Source organism: Artemia franciscana, chromosome 8 (genome assembly GCF_032884065.1).
Source record: "Artemia franciscana chromosome 8, ASM3288406v1, whole genome shotgun sequence".
NCBI lineage: Eukaryota > Metazoa > Arthropoda > Branchiopoda > Anostraca > Artemiidae > Artemia > Artemia franciscana.
Genome location: NC_088870.1, coordinates 52,663,172 through 52,684,570, shown reverse-complemented (window position 1 = coordinate 52,684,570; position 21,399 = coordinate 52,663,172). Strand labels below are relative to the sequence as shown.

Genomic DNA, 21,399 nt, shown 5'->3' with positions numbered 1-21,399 from the left:
GTGGTGAAAGCTGCACTAGTGAAGTGGATCATAGCACTTCCTCTCAAACTCATCTATAGCACCTAATCCAAAGAGATTTCACAAAACAGTTAAGAAGGTAATAGGCTTGTACAAAGTGTACTTAACTGTGTTTTCTCCCTTCTTGGAATCTTCTTGGATTCGTAAGGCACCCCCATGCGGAATGAAGTAGGAACATTACACAGAGCTAGGGCTATCTGCATGAACAGCACTAAATGATGTAACGTTTAAACTTCTGTTCGCTGTTGGTTTTATTTCTTAATTCATCATAATTTCTGTTCGTCTTAAGATTTAATTGCTAAATGACTTTATTTCTGCTCGTTTTACGTTTTAATATGGCTTGTTTGAAAAACTCTTTTTCTTTAAACGTTTTAAAATTAATCTAGCAAAGGCTGGGGTTCTTCAGGGTAGTATCCTGGGACCTTCGCTTTTCCTGATGTATATCAGTGATATAGAAAATAATCTTTACCCTCTTTACCATTTTGCAGACGACACTACAGCTCATGCAATACTGTCCACAAACATGACGAGCCTCTATAACCTTCCGTGTCCCTACTGTCGAATTCCCGGGAGATAGAAAATTCGGCTGATTTATTGATGTTCAATGGATTTAAGACTACGGATCTTCTAAGCACTCGATCAAAGATCCCGTGTCGGCATCTTGACTCTATTCTCAAGGATTAAGCTATCGAGATGGTGGACGAAATTTATCTTTTGGAATTCATTTCTTCTCAAAGCTCTCTTGGAGCGTATATATTGATCGGGTCCAATCCTCTTGCACGAAAAAGTAGGATGTGATTCTTCAATCTATGAGCTTGTGGGCAAGTTATGCATTAGACCTACTGACGAACTTGGATGTCCACTTTTTACTAGGCTCCTAATACCCTACTGACGCCATTCCAAAGGCTACAAAATAATGTCTCACTCTCCCTCTGATGACCTATATCTACTTTTGCTGCTATTTGCCAAGTCAATACGCCAAACATGCAGAAACACGATACGTTTGGCTTTGGAAACACACTGTGATGAGGTTGCCTACAAAAGGAGACATCATGTAAGAAAGTGTTTGTGTGAATGAATTTTTATTTAATTTGGGGATAAATTTGTTCCAGGAATGGGTAGTTTCAATCGAGGAATATTCATTATATGGCTTTTGTTGTGCAGACAAAGAAAAGTTTAGATTATTTTAGTTAAGTTGATTGCAAGAAAGAGTACAGACACAACCGTTTTATAAGGTTAGGTTTTGTGAAGTTAACAAGATGAAGCTAAAAAACAAGGTTAAGCCAAGTTTTATAAAAAAAAATATTAAGAAGAGAAAGTGTTTGTATAAATGATTTCTTATTTTAATTTGGGGATAAATTTGTTAGGTAAAATGGGTAGTTTCAATCGAGGAATTTTCAGTATTTTTTTTCGTTTGTAGACGAAGAAAAGGTGAGGTTATTTCAGTCAAGTTGATTGCAAGTTCAAATGCAAGCTTTTTATAAGGTTAGCTTTTTATAAGGTTAAGTTTTGCTAAGTTAACAAGGTTAAGCTAACTTTAAGTTAAGTTTAATAAGAAAATAATAGAAAAAGAAAGCGTTTGTAATTTTTTTTTTTTAATGAGGGGATAATTTTTTAGGCAAAATGGGTAGTTTCAATCGAAGAATTTTCATTATGTTGCTTTTTTGTGTAGAACAGGAAAAGGTAAGGTATTTCAGTTAAGCTGATTGCAAGAACTTTACTAAGAATAAACATCGTCTTTTTATAATTCTTACAAAGAATATTAGGAAGAGAAAGTGTTTGTATAAATGAAGTTATTTTAAATTTGGGAATAAATTTTTTAGGTAAAATGGATAGCTTCAATCGGGGAACTTTCATTATACCACTTTTTTTATGCAGACGGAAAAAAGGTAAGGTTATTTAAGTGAGGTTGATTGCAAAAACTTTATTAAGTACAAACAACATTATTACAAGTACAACTGAGTACGAACACTATATTCTTAACTTTTTTTCACTATATTATAAGCTTTGTCAACTTTTTTCAGATGGTCAAATTGATTTGCTCTTTCGAAATGCAGGTGACATATTCCTTTTGTTCCTTAAATTTCCTGTTTTCAATTAATTCCAGTTTTATTTTTATTAACGTATAATTGAATAACACAGAGACAATACCTTGTTTTTATTTTAGTCATGTGTTTCAATTCTTATCAAATAGCACTGAAGTAAAACATTGCTTAGTTATCTTGTAGTTGGAAAGGGGGTTGGTTTTAGAAAGTCTAGATCCTCATTCCGTTTAGTTTTTATCAATTCTTACCAAATGACAAGTGCATAATATATTTTGTGTGCTAGATGGCACTCGTAAGGGGGGAGAGAGACGTTGCAGGGGTGGAACCATGGTCCTTTTTTCTATTATAGTTAAATCACGCCTGGGAATAAAACCTTTAGTGTAATTTGGGAGGGGGCAGAGTGGAAGGATTGGAGTCCTAACTCAGTTCAAAAAAAGTTATAGTCTGATGACGTTTAATAACAGCAAAAGAAGCCTTTATTCAAGAAGAATAGAATTAAACTGAAGAACACTTTGATAGCGAAACAATAATGGAATCAAGCAATAAATTCCAATCCCAATGAAAAGATCGTAACTCCTTCAGATTGAAGAACAGGCCAGAGGGGTTTCATCAATTTCATCTTCAAAGGGGTGCAGGAGGTCTACCCTGGAGGTACTCAGCTATTTGAGGTATTTCCTTTATTTTTCGGTAGTGTGACTTCAAATTATCGTACTTCGTAAAGTAGTCCTTACCATAGATGTCTCTCATTATTTCAGCAAAATTAAAGAAGACGAAGTCAACCCATGTAACCTAGAATCATATAAGAACGTAAGAACGGGAATAACATAACAAAGGGAATAACATAAGAACATAAATGGTCAAAAGGATCAAAGAAAAAATACGAAAAATAAACAAGGAGCAAAATAGGATAGAAGTAAGAAAATGATTTATACATATAATCTTATACACGGTCAGAACTTAATTCACCAGTAAAAGCAATTAATCAAACAGTTCATGGTAACAAACTGTAAGTAAAGAGCGACGCGGCTCCATAGTAACTGAAACTCTAGAAAATGAATTTTGATACCAATAGATATATCAAAGAATCACATTTTTATGCTGATTTCAAATATACAAGTTTTATTAAGTTTAATGTTAACCATCAAAGGTTACGAGCCTGCAAAAATTTGTACTATTTTCGAAAAAAGGGGGAAACACCCTCAAAAAGTGGTAGAAACTTAATGGAAATGTCACCGTCAGATTCAGCGTATCAGAAAACCCTACTGTAGAGGTTTTAAGCTCATATCTTCAAAAATATGGAACTGTATTTTTTGCCAGAAGAAAGATCACTGATGCGTGTTTATTTGTTTGTTTTTGTTGTTTTACCAGAGGTGATCGAATCAACCCAGAGGGCCTTGAACATCGGGAGAGGGCTCATTCTAACGAAAATAAAAAGTTCTAGTGGCCTTTTTAAGTGATCAAAAAAATCGAAGGGCAACTAGGCACCCTGTCATGCCACTTTTTTTCCAAAATCGTCCGATCAAATTTTGAGACAGCTATTTTGTTCATCATAGTTGAAAGGCCCAATAACTATGTCTTTGGAAATAGCATGACCCCCAAAGCCCTTTCAAGTGGTAAATAGGTTCTAAGTTGACGTGGAGGATTGTCTGCAGAGAAGAAAGTTTCCAGGGGCTGAACTTTTCAGGGGAAATTTTATACTGGGGGAATTTTTAGAATTCTTACACGAAATTTCTTTATAATTCTTACTTTCTCTTTACAGACTCAATTTTGCGTGTGTCCGGGGTAAATTTTCACCAGGATTGCATTATCCAGGTCATTTTTCCGTGGTAGAGGGACTCTTCCATGGAGGTGGAGCCAGATATCCTGATATTATTTAAAAAAGATCAGAAATAAAAAAAAACAAGTTTTTTCAACTGAAAGTAAGGAGCAACATTAAAACTTAAAACGAACAGAACTTATTATGTATATGAGGAAGGTTGTCCCTCCTCAACACCTCGCTTTTTAAGCTAAAGTTTAAATTTTGTCCCAATTCTTTAAAAATGGCTTCTCAAACACAAGGGTAATTTAATTAAAACAATAAGCAACTTTTTTTTAAGTGCCGAAAAACTTTAGCTATTTGCGAAATGACTGCCCCTGGGGAGAGGGTAAGGTGAAAAATTTCGCTGAGGCCATTCCTTGACGATTTTTGGGAAACTTGCAACTAAATGAGGAGAACAGCTGCACACGAACAAAATGACGGGCACGCCAAAAGAGAAAAGAATGAGAAACGAAAGAGAGACAATAGAGAACACGAGCCTAAAGTAGAGAGTAGAGGACATACAAAATAAGAGCACAATGAGTATCAAAAGAGGATTTCTAAAAATTCATCAAAGGCTTCAGAACTACTATAAATCAAGTAAAAAGTAACGAATTTCAGGCGTCATAAACCAGTATGACAGATAATCATTTATAGCGCAAATCGAAACCTAAAGAAATAGGCAGAGTAAAATCGTTAATGATAATGACAATAGGACCATAATCATGCATGGTGTATGCAGCTCAAACCCGTAAACAAAAGGCTACGTCCAGCCTGTGACTTGTCTGCACGGTTTTGCGTCTCCTTTACTAGGTTGCAGTGATTGCTGCAGCCTAGTAAAGAAAGGAAGTTCAGCCCACAATAACTATAAATTTAGAACACTTTTTGAAAAAAATGCTGACAAGCGAGAAAAAAAAAATGCTATTTGAAGCTGATTCTGGAACGGTAACTATGATTTCGATTAATTTTAATCGTAAAATCTTATTGCGAAAAAAAAATTATGGAAATTTTGAAAGATAGCTCTTGAAAATGGTCTCGGATCTAAATGAAAACTATAATATTAGGATTGCCATTATTGAAAATCTCGGAAAGGAAATTTACAAGCACCCACCCTGAACATCAAAAGAATTTCTTTTTTTTGAATGGATATCACTTATGTGTCGTGTTTCTTTCTTTTTTCTTTTTTTTTCACTGCTAGCGGGACACTGGAACATAACAGAGAGGTTCTTAATGGTTCAAGTGAAAGTAAACTGCTATATATACGTGTTTTTTTTTGTAAGTAACAAAACAGAATATTAAAATGCAATTTTTGGTAAAAACTGCGTTTTTATATACAAGACGATGTCATAGAGGGTATGATATCAAATTTGAGTGACCTTGCTGCCTGATTCTCCGGGGTTCGTTCTTTATTAGGTCCAGCTGTGAAAAATTCGAAGAGGCTTTCCTGTTTTTAATGTATACAAATTCTATGGACGAAAGGATTTTGAAACTGAATTAACAGTGAAATATATTATAACACTTCCATAATTTCTATTTGCTGTCATTATGCTATCACAATTTTCTGAAGTCGGTGTTGCGACATGCATAAACAGATATATAAAATCCCTGTTCCAGATGTATTAAATCCCTGAAAAGGCTTAACTACTATATTTCCGGCAGCGAACGAAATTCCCAGCCAATTCGCCGAATTAGAGCAAGGAAGGGAGGCATTTTCAGGTCATTTAATTCTAATTGCTTATTTCTCTCATGATGCTGTCTTTCTGCGGTATTTTCAGCTGTCTAATAGGAGATAGCCTAGTTGTAAAAGCAAAAATGCGTCAAAGACATCATTTTACGAACTAAAATGCACCGAACACGCCACTTAAAAAAGTTTTGAAAAACACAGTGGTTTGAAGAATTCACCCTGCAACCAACTCCAACAAGCTCAAATGCGCCCTTCTGGTAACATGCCCTGCAGCATCCTTTCCACGTGCCTCCAGCATACACGCTGGAGTATCTCTTTTGAGATACCCCTCGGATTTAATTTGTGCCCATATCGGATTACATACTTATCGGTTGCTTCAATTGCCTTGTAATGAAACAATAGTCAACAACATTTCCAGCTAAACTTCGATTTTCCTTAGCTTCTACACAGAAATACGAACTATGGTTAATTAATTTCTACAAGGAAAAAACAAAGAAATGTATTGTTTTTCCTTATTGAAGAATTATCTTGCGTAACCATGGCAGATTTATTGAAAAATAATTTGGAAATATGAAGGAAATGATCCAGGTTGAAAAAAGAGATCAGTACACTTTCGACGCAGAGTATTTACGTTTACGCAGTTGCGTAAATGTCTGCGTAAATTTACATCACGTAATTAATGATCACGTCTGCGTAAATTTACAGTATTTACGCAGACAAATGGCGCAGAGTATTTATTATTTCAGAAGCACAAAAGGGATGTGATCCTCATTGCATTGCTCAACATGATTACATACAGCAGTAAGAAAAGGGAGATAAAAAAGCAACACATGAAGAACCTCGCTTCTATCGCCCCTTCCCCCTGCTTTTGAATTGCACGCTGTATTATTAGTTGCCCCATAGGTCTGGTGCACAGCTTAGATACCAATACTGTTATGAAAACCTTATTTATTTTTGGGACACAGTGCGCGGTAGCGATGCTAGCGGCTGGAGACAGGAAACTGGCAGTCTGTACCAAAAGCTTCTCACGGCCAAGATAGGAGTTTTCATAACTGTATATTGGTATCTAAGCTGTGGTTCCCACCTATGGTGTTGTAGTACGATCTACGTGTTGGAGCGCGTGCTTGGAGGAGGCGCCAAGTTCAGAGCTCTGTACCAAAAGCTTCTCATGGGCAAGATAGAAGTTTTCATAACTGTATATTAGTATCTAAGCTGTGGTCTGGTGATAAAATAAATTGAACACTAGAGTAGAGGTCGATTTTTTTTTTTTTCCTAGAGATCGGGTATTCTAGAATTTCAACTTTAGTCTTAAAAAATTTCTTAGAACGCACTGTTTTAATACATTTAATAGAAGGTCTTTACTAAAAGTCTTACCAGCAATTTCTATGTTTTGACTTGTGTATTCGATCTGAAAATTGCAATAATAATTTTTTGCATTTAATTACAATAATTTGTCACATTTATGTTTATTACTTCTAAGAAGTTTTCACACAGTACCACCACTGAAGAGACATTGAATCTAAACTAAAACGAATCAAGCAGAAGCAGTGATTCAAGGGAACGCGTTGAGTGACTACTCCCCCCCCCCACTACATGGATAAAATATCCAGTCACCAGCGAGTAAGCTGGGCGGGGATTTTTTGCTAAGTACATTTTGGTTTAAAGGTTTAGGTAGTAAATAATACCAGGATCTGTTCAGTACGAAAAAGAGTGAATTTCTGAGGTAAATATGTGACACTAAATTTGATTCCCCTTATTCTATCCCATTAGAAATGGTGTTTTTCTTAATGTGTTAAACCGCTGATATTTTTTTTCTTTTCTCAAAATTTTTCACTGCTTCTCCGTCCCAGTAAGAAGTTTTCTCTCTTGTATTTGGGCACCGACTTTAAATAAGAAGTTACAGATTAGTAAGATTTATATTTTGTGCATCCTTGGTTCAAGGGTGGAATGCATGCATGTCTCGTGGGCGGCCTGCATTCGATTCTCGGTTGATGCATATTTGCTTTCCATTTCTAAATTAGAAGATTTATATTTCACGAATAAAATTTAATGACGGTTTCAGAAATTATATTTTAAGACAATTGAAGGTCTCAACAGTTGTTGATTGATAGGTTATGGCCTATCAGTTCTTTTTCAGTTCTTTTTATGGCCTACCAGGTCCTTATTCAGCTGAAATGTCATTTTTCTGGCGTACAATGGCAGAAAACGCACTTTGCTGTGGCGTTATCTCGTTTGTTGCTCATAAGAACTTTAACGAAATATTCCAATTTGAATGAGGTCTCTGCAAACACATAATACCATCAGATCGAACTTTTGGAAAAAAACAGAGATTAAAAATGACAGTAATTGCGTCAAAAATCACTGGTACGATTTGTATTAGTATCAGATTGATTTTTCATAGGATTTATACCATTTTCTTGAAAACCAGGAATAGGCTATACACCAATTCTTATATCCTATAATTTGGTTCACTTTAAAAAATTGAATAAATAAAAAATTAAACTGAAAGTATTGAGTAACATTAAAACTAAAAAGAAACAGAAATTATTCCGAATATGAGATGGGCTAACATTTCCTCAACCCTTGCTTTTAGATCAGAAGCGTTTAGGAGGAAAGGGGTCATGAGAGGGGGCTAATTGCCCTCCAACATTTTTGGTCACTTAAATGGGGAACTCGAACTTGTGATGTCTGTTTAAATGAGCCTTCTCCGAATCTCCTAAGACCATTGGTTCGATACGATCAACCCTGAGAAAAAAAATAATAAATAAATAAATAAAAATTCATCCAAGATATTTCTTTGGCAACAAATACAAAATTACACATTTTTGTAAATAGAATAAGGCAGATTTTCTCAGGCTCTTACCTTTTGATGGGTAACATTAAACTGGACGAATGCTTGCTTACAATTCGTTACCACAAACTTTTTGACAAGGTCACCTCCTCCATTGTCGATTTAACCTGAGATTGATTTTCATTAGGCTGTCAGCAGTGTTGGAGGAACAGTTGCATAACCAGAGATCCGGTGTGCCTATTATCCATCCCTTTTTTGGCATTTAGAGATTTAAAAAAGATCGCGTGAGCTTAAAATGGGGTAAGCGAGGTTTTGTTCAGCCTTGGCCCCTTCAAAGAAACTTTTTGGCACTGACCAATCCTCACAAAGTTTTTTGTTCTCTTTCTGTGAAAAGTTGTGTCGAATCCATGGCTTGATTTTGTGGATCTATTCGCCCCTCCTCCTTCTCCTCCGCTTCATGTCCTGACATTTGGAGGGGATGCGGTTTTTGTTAAGTTTTTGGTTTAATAAATAATATTGAAATAGAAAGAAACTTAAATGACAGTAGGTAACACCTGCTTGAGCTGGACTTCCAGAATTGAACTATGACTACATCTCTGAGATGCCCCAAAAAATACGTATTACCAATAAATCGTATTTTAATGTTAACCATTAAGATTCAACTCTTTTTGTGGGGCAAAAATAAGATTAAACAGAACTTAATTACCTATCTACTTTCATATTTATCAAGTACACTCTTTAATAGAGACTTAGTTAGTCTTGAAAACTTTTGAGTTTACTGCGGGAAATGGAAAGTTGCAGTGAAATAAAAAGTTTCTTATTCATGACTGATTAACTCATTGTTAGTTTTAGGTCGAACTTTCTAAGAGGCTGTTTTACGGTTTTACATTTCGAGAGTTTTAAAAAGAAAGTTCTTTTTAACAAAAATATGGTAGATTAAGTGTAATTGGTAGAAATACACAGTTTTGTGATAAGGGGCTCAGCATGAATTTTTTGCATGGAGATGAGAGATTATAAATATTATGACTGTTATTTTTTTAATAAACCCCAAAGAATAAACTCCTTATTTTAATGTTAACCATTAAGATTCAACTCTTTTTGTGGGGCAAAAATAAGATTAAACAGAACTTAATTAAATATCTACTTTCAAATTTATCAAGTACACTCTTTAATAGAGACTTAGTTAGTCTTGAAAACTTCTGATTAATTCATTGTTAGTTTTAGGTCGAACTTTCTAAGAGGCTGTTTTACGGTTTTACAATTCGAGCCTTCTAAAAAGAAAGTTTTTTTTAACAAAAATATGGTAGATTAAGTGTAATTGGTAGAAATACACAGTTTTCATTATAAAAAAAGATATGAAAATAATGAAAAGACTAAGGTAGTTTTGTGGGTTTGTTAACTTGTTAGTTTTATGTTGTACTTTCCAAGCGATGTTATTGTACGGCTCTGCAATTTGGGCGTTGTAAAAGAAAGCTTTTTAACAAAAATGTGGTAAATTGAGTAAAAGATAGAAACAGACATTTTTCATTATAAAAAAGGATATGAAAATAAGGAAAATTTAAGGTAGTTTTTTGGGTTAGTTAATTTGTTGTTAGTTTTAGGTTAAACTCACCGAGCGAGATTGTACTAAACATAAGAACACATTTGACATTAAACTAAAACGTAAAACTTAGAATAAGTAATTTTGGGCTAATTAACTCCTTATCAGTTTTGGGTTGAACTTCAATGTGTGGTTGTTGTACGGTTCTGCACTTCGGGTCGTTTAAAAGGAAAGTTATTTCCTTTTGAAACAAGTAGTATAGCATATAGTATATTCGATCTCTCTATTATTCTTCAATAAGGCAAAACAATAGATTTCCTTGTTTTTTCCTTGTAGAAAGTAATTGACCATAGTTCGTATTTTCTATGTAGAAGCTAAGGAAAATCGAAGTTTAGCTGGAAATGTTGTTGACTATTGTTTCATTACAAGGTAATTGAAGCAACCGATAAGTATGTAATCCGATATAGATACAAATTAAATCCAAGGAGTATCCCAGAAGAGATACTCCAGCGTATGACCCGAAAATGCCTGAAAAATGCTTCCCTTCCTTGCTCTATTTCGGCGAATTGTTTGGGAACTTCGTTCGCTGCCGGAAATATAGCAGTTAAGTAGTTTCAGGGATTTAATATATTTATAACATGGATTTTGTATATCTGTTTCGGTATTTCGCAACACCGACTTCAGAAAATTGTGACAGCAAATAGAAATACATCACACAAAGGAAAGCGCCTTCTTAGCTGTTTCTAGTAAAGAATGAACCCCTGGGAATCAGGCAGCAAAGTCGCTCAATGGTGAAATCATACCCAATACGACATCATCTTGTATATAAAAACGCAGATTTACCAAAAACTGTATTTTAATTTTAATATTTTGTTTTGTTACTTACAAAAAAACTCATAGATATAGCAGTTTACTTTCAAATGAATCGTTAAGGGCCTCTCTATTATATTCCAATGTCCCGCCAACAGTGAAAAAAAAAGAAAAAGAAAAATACACGACACATCAGTGATACCCATGCAAAAAAAGAAATGTTCCTTGTTGTCCAGGGTGGGTGCTTGTAAATTTCCTTTCCGAGATTTTCAATAATGGCGATCCTAATACTATAGTTTTCATTTGGATCCGAGTCCAATTTCAAGAGCTATCTTTCGAAATCCCCATAAATTGTTTTTCGCAATAAAGTTTTACGATTAAAATTAATCGAAATCATAGTTACCGTTCCAAAATCAGCTGTAAATGGCATTTTTTTTTCTCGCTTGTCAGTATTTTTTTTTCAAAAAGTGTTTTAAATTTATAATTATTGTGGGCTGAACTTCGTTTCTTTACTAGAATGCAGCAATTGCTGCAACCTAGTAAAGGAGACACAAAACCGTGCAGACAAGTCACAGGCTGGACGTAGCCTTTTGTTTACGGTTTTGAGTTGGATACACCATAAATGATTATGATCCTATTGCCATTATCATTAACGATTTTTACTCTGCCTATTTCTCTAGGTTTCGAGTTGCGCTATAAATGATTGTCTGCTATACTGTCTATGACGTCTGAAATTCGTCACTTTTTACTTGATTCATAGTAATTCTGAAGCCTTTGATGAATTTTTAGAAATTCTCTTTTGATACTCATTGTGCTCGTATTTCATTAAGATTAAACTCTTTTTTTAGGGGGCAAAAATAAGATTAAACAGAACTTAATTAAATATCTACTTTCAAATTAATCAAGTACACTTTTTAAAAGAGACTTAGTTAGTCTTGAAAACTTTAGAGTACACTGCGGGAAATGCAAAGCTGCAGTGAAATCAAAAGTTTCTTATTCATGACTGATTAACTCATTATTAGTTTTAGGTCGAACTTTCTAAGAGGCTGTTTTACGGTTTTATAATTCGAGCGTTCTAAAAAGAAAGTTTTTTTACAAAAATGTGGTAGATTAACTGTAATTGGTAGAAATACACAATTTTCATTATAAAAAAAGGATATGAAAATAATAAAAAAAAAAACTAAGGTAGTTTTGTAGGTTAGTTAATTTGTTGTTATTTTTATGTCGAACTTTCCAAGCGATGCTGTTGTACGGCTGTGCAATTTCGGGCGTTCTAAAAGAAAGTTTTTTTTTAACAAAAATATGATCGATTAAGTATAAAAGATAGAAACAGACAATTTCTATTATAAAAAATGATATGAAAATAAGGAAAAAATTAAGGTAGTTCTGTGGGTTAGCTAATTTTTGTTAGTTTTAGGTTAAACTTACCAAGTGAAATTGTATTGAACAGTAAGAACACATTTGAAGGTAAACAAAAATGCAATTAGATTAAGTAATTCTTGGGCTAATTAACTCCTTGTCAGTCTTGGGTTGAACTTCAATGTGTGATTGTTGTATGGTTCTGCACTTCTGGCCATTTCAAAGAAAAGTTATTTTCTGGTTTAGTATATAGCATATTTGAAACACACACATACACAAAAAAACAGGGCCATGGCCACAAAAAAAACATAGAAAAATCATGGTTGCAGCGGTAGCTGAAACCTAGTAAGGGACAAGCCACTGCTCATAGTAACAAAAAATCAAAGAAACTTTTTGAAAAAAGTTGGCAAGTGAGAAATCATAGAGAGCTGTTTGAAGGCTCATTTTAAATTAAATTAATGCATCTTAGTACTTTTTAAATTAACACGACATAATATTTCAAACAACTGCATCTTCGTATACACCATGTTGAGAGACGTCACAATCGTAGGTTACAACTATAAATGACATTATAGTAAAGCTATTTGATTACGTCCGTTAACAACTGGTGTCTGTTTTTTTTTGCTATATTCAGCTAAGAAAAAACTAAAGCCTTTTTCTACAAGGTCTTTACTAAACAAGGATAGGACCTTCATTTAAGCTCTTCTAGTGGTTGAATCAAACACTTGATTAACTCTTATTACTTACATAGATGCCAAACAACCCATACTCCGCTGACAAAATCGAAAGTCGTGAGTTTGGCTCCCGCTATAGATGTTTTCGTAAACAAGTCCTGCAACCACACTGGTTAAGATAACGGGGAAATCAAGGATAATTCATAACCAGAGAAAGCAATGAAAACACTGAGGCCAAGACTTTTGCTTATCCTCAGTACAAAAAGAGTAACAATACAGACTGAAGTCTGCAAAAAGAAATCAAAAGGCAACCACAAAATCAAAATAAAGAATAATTTAACAAATTAACTGTAAAAAGGACCTATACTGAATTCAATATAAAAACCAAAATACTCATATTCGGCTAGATTATTCAAAGGTTGTGGGTTCGACTTCCACCGTAGGATTTTTTTTCTCCGTTCTATGTATTATAGTGAAAGGAGCTTATAGTACTTTCGTCCATACTAAAGCTTAAGACAAGGTACTACAATGACTGGAACAAAACGCTGCCCTATTAACCATTCATAAGTCAACACTTTTATTGCCAGACCTGGCAAAGAAGATAGTAAGTGATTATTACCAAATTATGATTTTTGTGGAAAAGATAGGCTGTAATGGCCGTCCCAGTAATTACAACCTACTAAAGAACGAGCCACGGCCTATAGCAACCAAAAATATAAAAAATGCGTTTAAACAATTTTGTCAAGGGATGTAATTTCATACTTTAAAAAATAGCTTCGGGAACTTTAAAATAAAAAATGAAATAAATAAAAAGCGACATTTGAACTTAAAATTAACAAAAAATATTCCATATTTGAGGGAATTATCTGAATTTCGCTGTTTTTCTGCCAAAGTTTTTAGTGCTCGGGGTATTAAGTGTTCATACTAAGAAGAATAAAAGTTAGGTAACGTTGTCAGGAAGTCGCAAAAATTTAATAACAATTTAATAACAATTTAAATTAAATTTAATAATTTAAAATTTAATAACAATTTAAATTTTATAAATTTAATAACGTGAATAACAATGCAGTCGCTCAGATATGACAAAAATGCTAATGATAATCTTTTTCATTACCCACTAGTTACATAAAAGTATTCCACTCTGAAGTAATGACATTGTTACACTGAGGAGTGCAAAGAAAAAAAAATCAAAGTAACTAGCCTAGATACACACAACAATTCACACGATCCTACTGATTAACTGTAATTCAGCTCAAGAGGTCTGATTCGGATGTATGTTGGTAATTCCGTGGTGTTTTGCAAAAGGGCCGAAGTCCACTTTTTTTCGAAAATAAGTTAAGCATATGGTTCGAAAGAGCTCAAAGATATCTATCCATAGGTCTATTCAAAATGGGCTTATCTTTAATTCTGACTGAGCTACAAGTTGTTCCAAAAGGGCTTAAAAAAGAGTGCAAGTCCCTTATCTGTTAAGTAATGAACAACTCTGCAATTTGGACCTTCCCAGTGAATTCTGATTGAAAAGTTAACTAGCAATCAGTCTTTAAAGTTTCAAGTGTCTTAAATTCTGATTTGTTAGAAAAAAATTTCATTGTGCGTTTTCGTTTTCACTTTTCTTTCCTTTACAATTAGAAAAAGTGAAGTTAGACCCTTTTTGCAAAATGCCATATAATTATTCAATTAAGAGCTCAAATTCGAGTTTCTAGCAAAAGTTTCACGTGCCTGTAAAAACACTATGAAGCACTTTTTTTATTCTTCTTCATAAACAATCTTCACAAAGGCACTGTGCAGCACGATTGTGCAGAAGTGCAGAATCCAACGGAATTGGCAAACCTAAATAACGCATAGTAGGCACAAAATCAATAACATTATCACCTAGCGCTAGACTTAGCGGTTGAATATCCTACCTATATCTCAATTAAAGCTACCTACTCATAATTATACTTTATTATACTAATATTATTACATAAATGAATATTACTAATATAACAATATATATATATTTTTTTATTATTTAACACATATAATAGAATATACTATAATAATAAAACTAATTGTATTATAAATAAACATTATTATATAAATATTTATTATAATACTCATGTTAAACTCCAGATCTTTACAAGCATTTTCTTCGCTCAAATTTAATAATATTCTTTATTTGAGATAACGACCTACTCAAATTCAAAGTATCGTCCGCATAATACAATAACGAAATAGAGAATATTATTAAATTTGAGCGAAGAAAATGCTTATATTTAAGCATTTAAGCGAAGAAAATGACACTTGAAACTTTACAGACTGATTCCTAGTTAACTTTTCAATCAGAATTCACTGGGAAGGTCCAAATTGCGGAGTTGTTCATTACTTAACAGATAAGGGACTTACACTCTTTTTTAAGCCCTTTTGGAACAACTTGTAGCTCAGTCAGAATTAAAGATAAGCCCATTTTGAATAGACCTATGGATAGATATCTTTGAGCTCTTTCGAACCATATGCTTAACTTATTTTCGAAAAAAGTGGACTTCGGCCCTTTTTGCAAAACACCACGGAATTACCAAGAGACATCTGAATCAAACATCTTGATCTGAATCACAGTTAATCAATAGGATTGTGTGAATTGTTGTGTGTATCTAGGCTAGTTACTTTGATTTTTTTTTCTTTGCACTCCTCAGTGTAACAATTTCATTACTTCAGAGTGGAATACCTTTATGTATCTAGTGGGTAATGAAAAAGATTACCATTAGCATTTCTTGAAGAACTATGAAACATCAGGATTTGCCTAAGTTCTGAATATTTTTTGTAGGAAAATTCCCGTACAGAGACAAGCTGGATTTAATTAATTACAATTTATGGGTTAAATCGTTTTTTTTTTTTTGTTATATGATACCTGTAGGATTAGTGCTTGTCATGTGCCCAGTTTTTCTGCAGACTTTTGCAATGAGCGACATTTGTGAAATCAAAGAATTTAAATTTACCTGTCCAAAAATTACCTGCATCAAATTTTAGTTTAAATTTATTAATTAATTATTTTTAGTTAATTTATTAATTGATTTAATCTAAATTTAACTCCATCACAATGCTATATTCGTTTTAATCCATTTTGCCCGTAAAAATGATAGTGCATATCTTAACAAAAACAATTGTACATATCTTAACAAAATTGTGCATATCTTACAGAAAGATAGAAATTCGCTAGTCTGTATATTAATAAAAATAAAATAAAAATTATTTTTAATTAATTATTTTTAATTTAATTGGTTTAATTATTTTTAATTATTTAATTAAAGATTATTTTTTATTAATAAAAATAATAAAAAATTTATGAGTTTACCTTGTCACCAACTAGCCATCCACTGGCACTCTTGGAGAGTCGATCTTCAAGTTTATTCAAAATTGGATAAATCGATTCTTCAAGAATTTTAGGCTTTAGTGCATTGCGCTTTGCTTCATCTGGCTCTCTCATAGGCACAACGGCTCGACTTGCTGTAAATATTTTAAATAAATTGGGGGGCTTAAGAAAGGAATATTTGGGAGGGGGAGTTAACAAAAAAGATTATCCACGTTTGTTTATATGATTTGTTTATATTGTTTACATGACCTAGCAAAATGTTGCTATGCTCCACCGGTGGGGTCTTCGTCCAATGCTAAATTCAGGTGAAATAAATAGTAGAAATAATTTATGTGCTCAAAGATTTACAGTCCGGTATACATCACTAAAATTTTAGATGCCATATTTTGGCATCCAATTTTTTTTTCCGTGGGAGTGGAGATAAGAAAAGAACCGACAAATGTCAGTTCTTGGGTACTCCAAAGAAAATGAAGGGACAATTTAATCTTGAAGGGGAAAACAAATTTAATTAGTTCAGTAGTTGATCTAATTAATTAATTTAATCAATCAATTAGACTTACTCATTAACATTAATTGCTCATTTTTTCATTAATTTAATTTATTTAGTAACAAATTTTAATATCATAATAAGCAACTGGAGCTCATTAGTTTCTAGGCGGTTGTGCCTCAGCTAAGAAAGAACGAATTTAAGTTTTGTCTTAAACCTTTTAAGTGACATTTAATTTATTGCAAAATAGTATCACTGCTTACAACATGTTTACTATATTCACTATATTGCTATGTTTACTACTTTACTTCTATGCTTCACTATACTTCTTACGCTTATTATACTCATTCATACTCACTGTACTTCTTATGCTCACTATACTTTTGTACTTTATTATACTTCTTATACCAACTATTCTCACTTATTTTCACTATACTTTTATATTTCGCTATATTACTATATCCACTACTCTAGTAAACAGTTTCAATAATTTTTATTTAAAATTTTTAAAGTTTATGGGCATGGTGAAATAGGTATTTTCAGATATTTTTACAAAAAAAAACAAAATTCCAGTGACATTTTTTTCCTTTGTAGCTTTTTAAGACAAAGTACAAATTATTCCGTAATTTGTAGAACTTCCTTTGATAGTCTGGGGAATCTAAGGGGAAAATTACTCTCGTAGGAGGAATTGATTAAATTAATGTTAGTAGCGACCGCCCTTTGGATTCTGGAAGCTTCATAGGTGGAAACTATTATAGCTGCTACTCCCTCAAGACGTTATTACGCACACCTGGGTCTAACACTATACTATAGCGCACATTTATAGTACGCCCACGTAATAGGATTTGTTGTTACGTCACAGGAAATGTTTTCTAAGAGATGAGGTGTTAATTACCTAACAGTTTCTTTTTAAAAAACCCTACAAGGGCCAGAAAACCCAGACAAAGCGATTCTTCACTTCTTAGCGATACGATCCTAGTATTTTGGAAGGTTCTTCTTAGAGATTTTTGATTTTTTCTTGGTATCATTCTCTCTCAATTCCCAGCATGTGACACTCAGTAGCTAGCACATGGCACCCTCTTAGCAGGCGTATCGCACTTATGGCATTTTTCGGGCATTTTTCTGCAAAAATATTCGTTTACACTAGAATCAATCATTTAAACTTAATGAAAACATTTCCATTAGTGTTTCTTCTGATGACTCCTAGCAATTGAGACCAACGTGGCACAACATACCCCCCCCCCGATAACACCCTCTGGGGGCACATTATCACATAAAGCTTTTTTCAACCTTTTCCCCTCAAAAATAAACTTACAAAATAAAAATAACCACTGTTTTTATTTGAACACGGGAAACTTGTCAAAATTGCTAGATTGCGATGTTCCAATTTCCAGTCTGTGACACTAAATGACTAGCATTTGGCACCCTGTAGCAGGCATTATCGCACACACGGTACATTTCGGGTATTTTCCAGCAAATATATTCGTTTACACTAGAATCGATCGTTTAAAGTTAGCGAAAAACAATCACCATTAGCGTTTCTTCTGATGACTCCTAGCAATTGAGGCCAGCGTGGCACAATGTACGATCCCCTGATGATACGCTCAGGGGGCACATCATTATATCTCAAAATATAAATTTATAAACTAAAAACCATTTGTTTTTATTTGAACAGCGAACCTGCCTTTTCATTGATAGATTGTTGTTCCATACCAATTCCCAGCCTGTAACGCTCAATGGCGGACCCAGCCCCTAGTGAGTAATTTCCGTGGGGCCCCAAAACAACCACTTCCACTGGTGGCATAGAAACCAGTTCCAATGGGACCCTAGCGAGCAATTCCAGCGGGCTCCTCTAACATCGAATTCCCAAGTGGGCCCCCAGGGCAAGCAATTACGGAAGGGGATGTTTGCTATTAGAGATAAATTTATACCAAATTAAGAGTTACTTCTGAAAGGTTTTAAGGGAAATGCTACATTCCTTTTGCCAAGGCTATGCACATTCACGAAACCGTGACAATATGTGGCTAGCCCACCCTAGCAGCCAGATTTTACAACCCTCCCCGCCACCGCTGAAAAATTCTTTAACACCTCTCACCTTAACTTTAAGCTGTATAACATGTCAGTCCAAGCTATTCACGTCACCGTGTCACACTATATACGTCTTACAGAACAAAAAATACTTTATAAAAACACAAAATACTTCTTACAAAAAAATTCTTACAAAACAAATATACATCCTAAGAAATCACAAACGGTTCTTACAAAATACAAAATACTTCTTACAAAAAAATACTTCTTACAAAGCAAAAAAATAATTCTTGCAAAACAAAAATACATCCTAAACAATCAGAGATTCTTCTTACAAATACAAAATACTACTTAAAAAAGAAAAAATACTTCTTACAAAGCGAAAAAATTCTTACAAAACAAAAATATATCCTAAGAAATCACAAATTCTCATTACATAGTGCAAAATGCTTCTTAGGAAACAAAAAAAAATTCTTACGAAAAGAAAAAAAATCCTAACAATCACAAACTGTTCTTACAAAATACAAAATACTTGTTATAAAACAAAAAATACTTCTTACGAGACAAAAATAATTCCTGCAAAACAAGCATACATCTTTAAAGATCACAAATACTTCTTACAGAATACAATATACTTCTTACACAACAAAAACAATTCTTACAAAACAAAAATACATCCTAAACAATCACAAATTTATAGTACAAAACAAAAAATACTTCGTACAAAACCAAAAGTAATTCTTACAAAACAAATATACATCCTAAAAAATCAGCGATTGTTCTTACAAAATGTCAAGTTCTTACTGCTGCCATCCATTCATTTTCACTTATAGATGACGATATGTTTTGACAATCTCAAGTGCTTAGAGTTAGAGACATATGAATTGGGAATTTATAAAGATTCAAATATTTGTATTCTAGTTAGGTTCATTTAGGTTCATTTAGCCAGTCCTGCTACGCTAAGTGAACCTAAACGAACCTATTTAGAACGCAATTATTTTGGTTTCGTAATAAGAATTTCTGATTTCTTTTGGGTTGTATTTTTGTTTTGTAAGAATTTTTTTCATAAGAAGTATTTTGTATGATGTAAAAAGAATTTGTCACTTCTTAGGATGTATTACTGTTTTGTAAGAATTATTTTTTTATTGTAAGAATTTATTTTGGTTTTTAAATAAAAATTTGCAATATCTTAGGATGTATTTTTTATTTTGTAAGAATTATTTTTGTTTTGCAAGAAGCATTTTGTATTTTGTAAGAAGAATCTGTGATCTTTTAGGATGTAGTTTTGTTTTGTAAGAATTATTTTTGTTTTGTGAGAAGTAGTTTGTATTTTGAAAGAAGAAGTTGTGATCTTTTAAGATGTATTTTTTGTTTTGTAAGAATCATTTTCTTGTTTTTAATAACTATTTTGTACTTTATAATAAAAAATTGTGATTTCTTAGGATGTGCGTTGGAAGGTGTCAGAGAGGGGGGCGGGTATACTATGCTACGCTGGCGTCAATTGATAGGAGTCATCAGAAGAAACGCTAATGGTCTTTTTAATAAAGTTTAAACGATCGATTCTGGTGTAGACGAACATTTTTTCCCAGAAAATGCCCGAAAAATGTCATGTATTTGATAATGTCTGCTAGAGAGTGCCACATGCTAGCCATTCAGTGCAAAAGGCCGAGAGTTAGCATGCAAGATTGCAATCAGGCAATGAAATGGCGTTTTCGCTGTTCAGGAAAACAATAGTCATATTTAGTTTATAAAGTTATTTTTGTGAGACAAAAGGTTGAAAAAGCGTTAGGCGAGATAATGTGTGCCAAAGGGGTGCCATTTGTCAGCAATAGATTACCATGGAAGCAGCCACATAGAAAAGTTGGAATTGTTGGATCTTGGAGCGGAATTAGCTGAATAGGAATTGTAGAATCGGGGACCAGAAATGGGGAATCCATAACTGACGCAATTGGAGCCGGATTTTAGTTGAGGTCAAAGTGGGGCATAGTGACAGCTGGAATCGGCCGAACCGGAGTGGAAACCAGCAGAATCGGAGATGGAACCATTGTAACAGGGGGTCAAAAATGGGGAAGGTGGAATTTGATATCACTTTATTTAAAAAAAAGGAAAAAACGTCTCTTGAATGATGATTCCGGAGGGTTGGCTTGCAAAAACACACGAACCAATGGATTCAGTGCATTATTTTTAGCGAGAAAATATTTGGAAAATGTCTTAGGAATGATAATATGTATCATAGGGATGCCACGAGCCAGCTAAGTATTTGCATGGTGGGTGTGAATTGCTGTGGAGGGCATCACACTGAGGGGTGGCTTGCAAAAACACAAATCAATGGACTTTAAGCATTATTTTATTTGTAAAAATATCTGGAAAATGTCTTAGAAATGATAATGCGTATTATAAGGTTGTCACGGGGGCGGCCTCATATTGTCACGGTGACATGAATTGCCACGGAGACCATCAAATTGAGGGGTGACTGAGGGCAACGTGCATTATTCATATTGTGACACGGTCACGAGAATTGCTTGGACTAACATACTCTACAGCTTAAAGTTGAGGTGAGAGGTGTTAAAGAATTTTTCAGCGGTGGTGTGACTAAAATCTATCATCCAGTCAAAGAAATGAGGCATTTTCATTAAGACCTCTCTGAAACAACTCTTAATATTGTTTAAATATATCTCTAATAACAGCCGCTCCTCTGGAATTCGTTGATAGGGTGGGCCGGTCATATATTGTCACGGTAGCGTGAATGTGCATAGCCATGGCTCAAAGAAAAGTATCATTTCCATTAAAACATCTCGCAAATAACGCTTAATTTGGTG

General features: G+C 33.8%; 1 protein-coding gene across 1 annotated transcript in view; it reads right to left on the bottom strand.

Moving 5' to 3' along the window:
- Window positions 1-2,516: 2,516 nt before the first annotated feature.
- The window catches only part of LOC136030559 (hematopoietic prostaglandin D synthase-like), a 30,135-nt gene continuing 11,252 nt past the window's right edge, over window positions 2,517-21,399 (bottom strand). The window contains exons 3-4 of the mRNA XM_065709617.1: window positions 16,048-16,199; window positions 2,517-2,852 (exon numbers count right to left, since the gene is read on the bottom strand). Of these exons, the coding sequence (XP_065565689.1) occupies window positions 2,685-2,852; window positions 16,048-16,199 (320 nt within the window). The 3' untranslated portion in view covers window positions 2,517-2,684. The remainder of the gene's footprint in view (window positions 2,853-16,047; window positions 16,200-21,399) is intronic.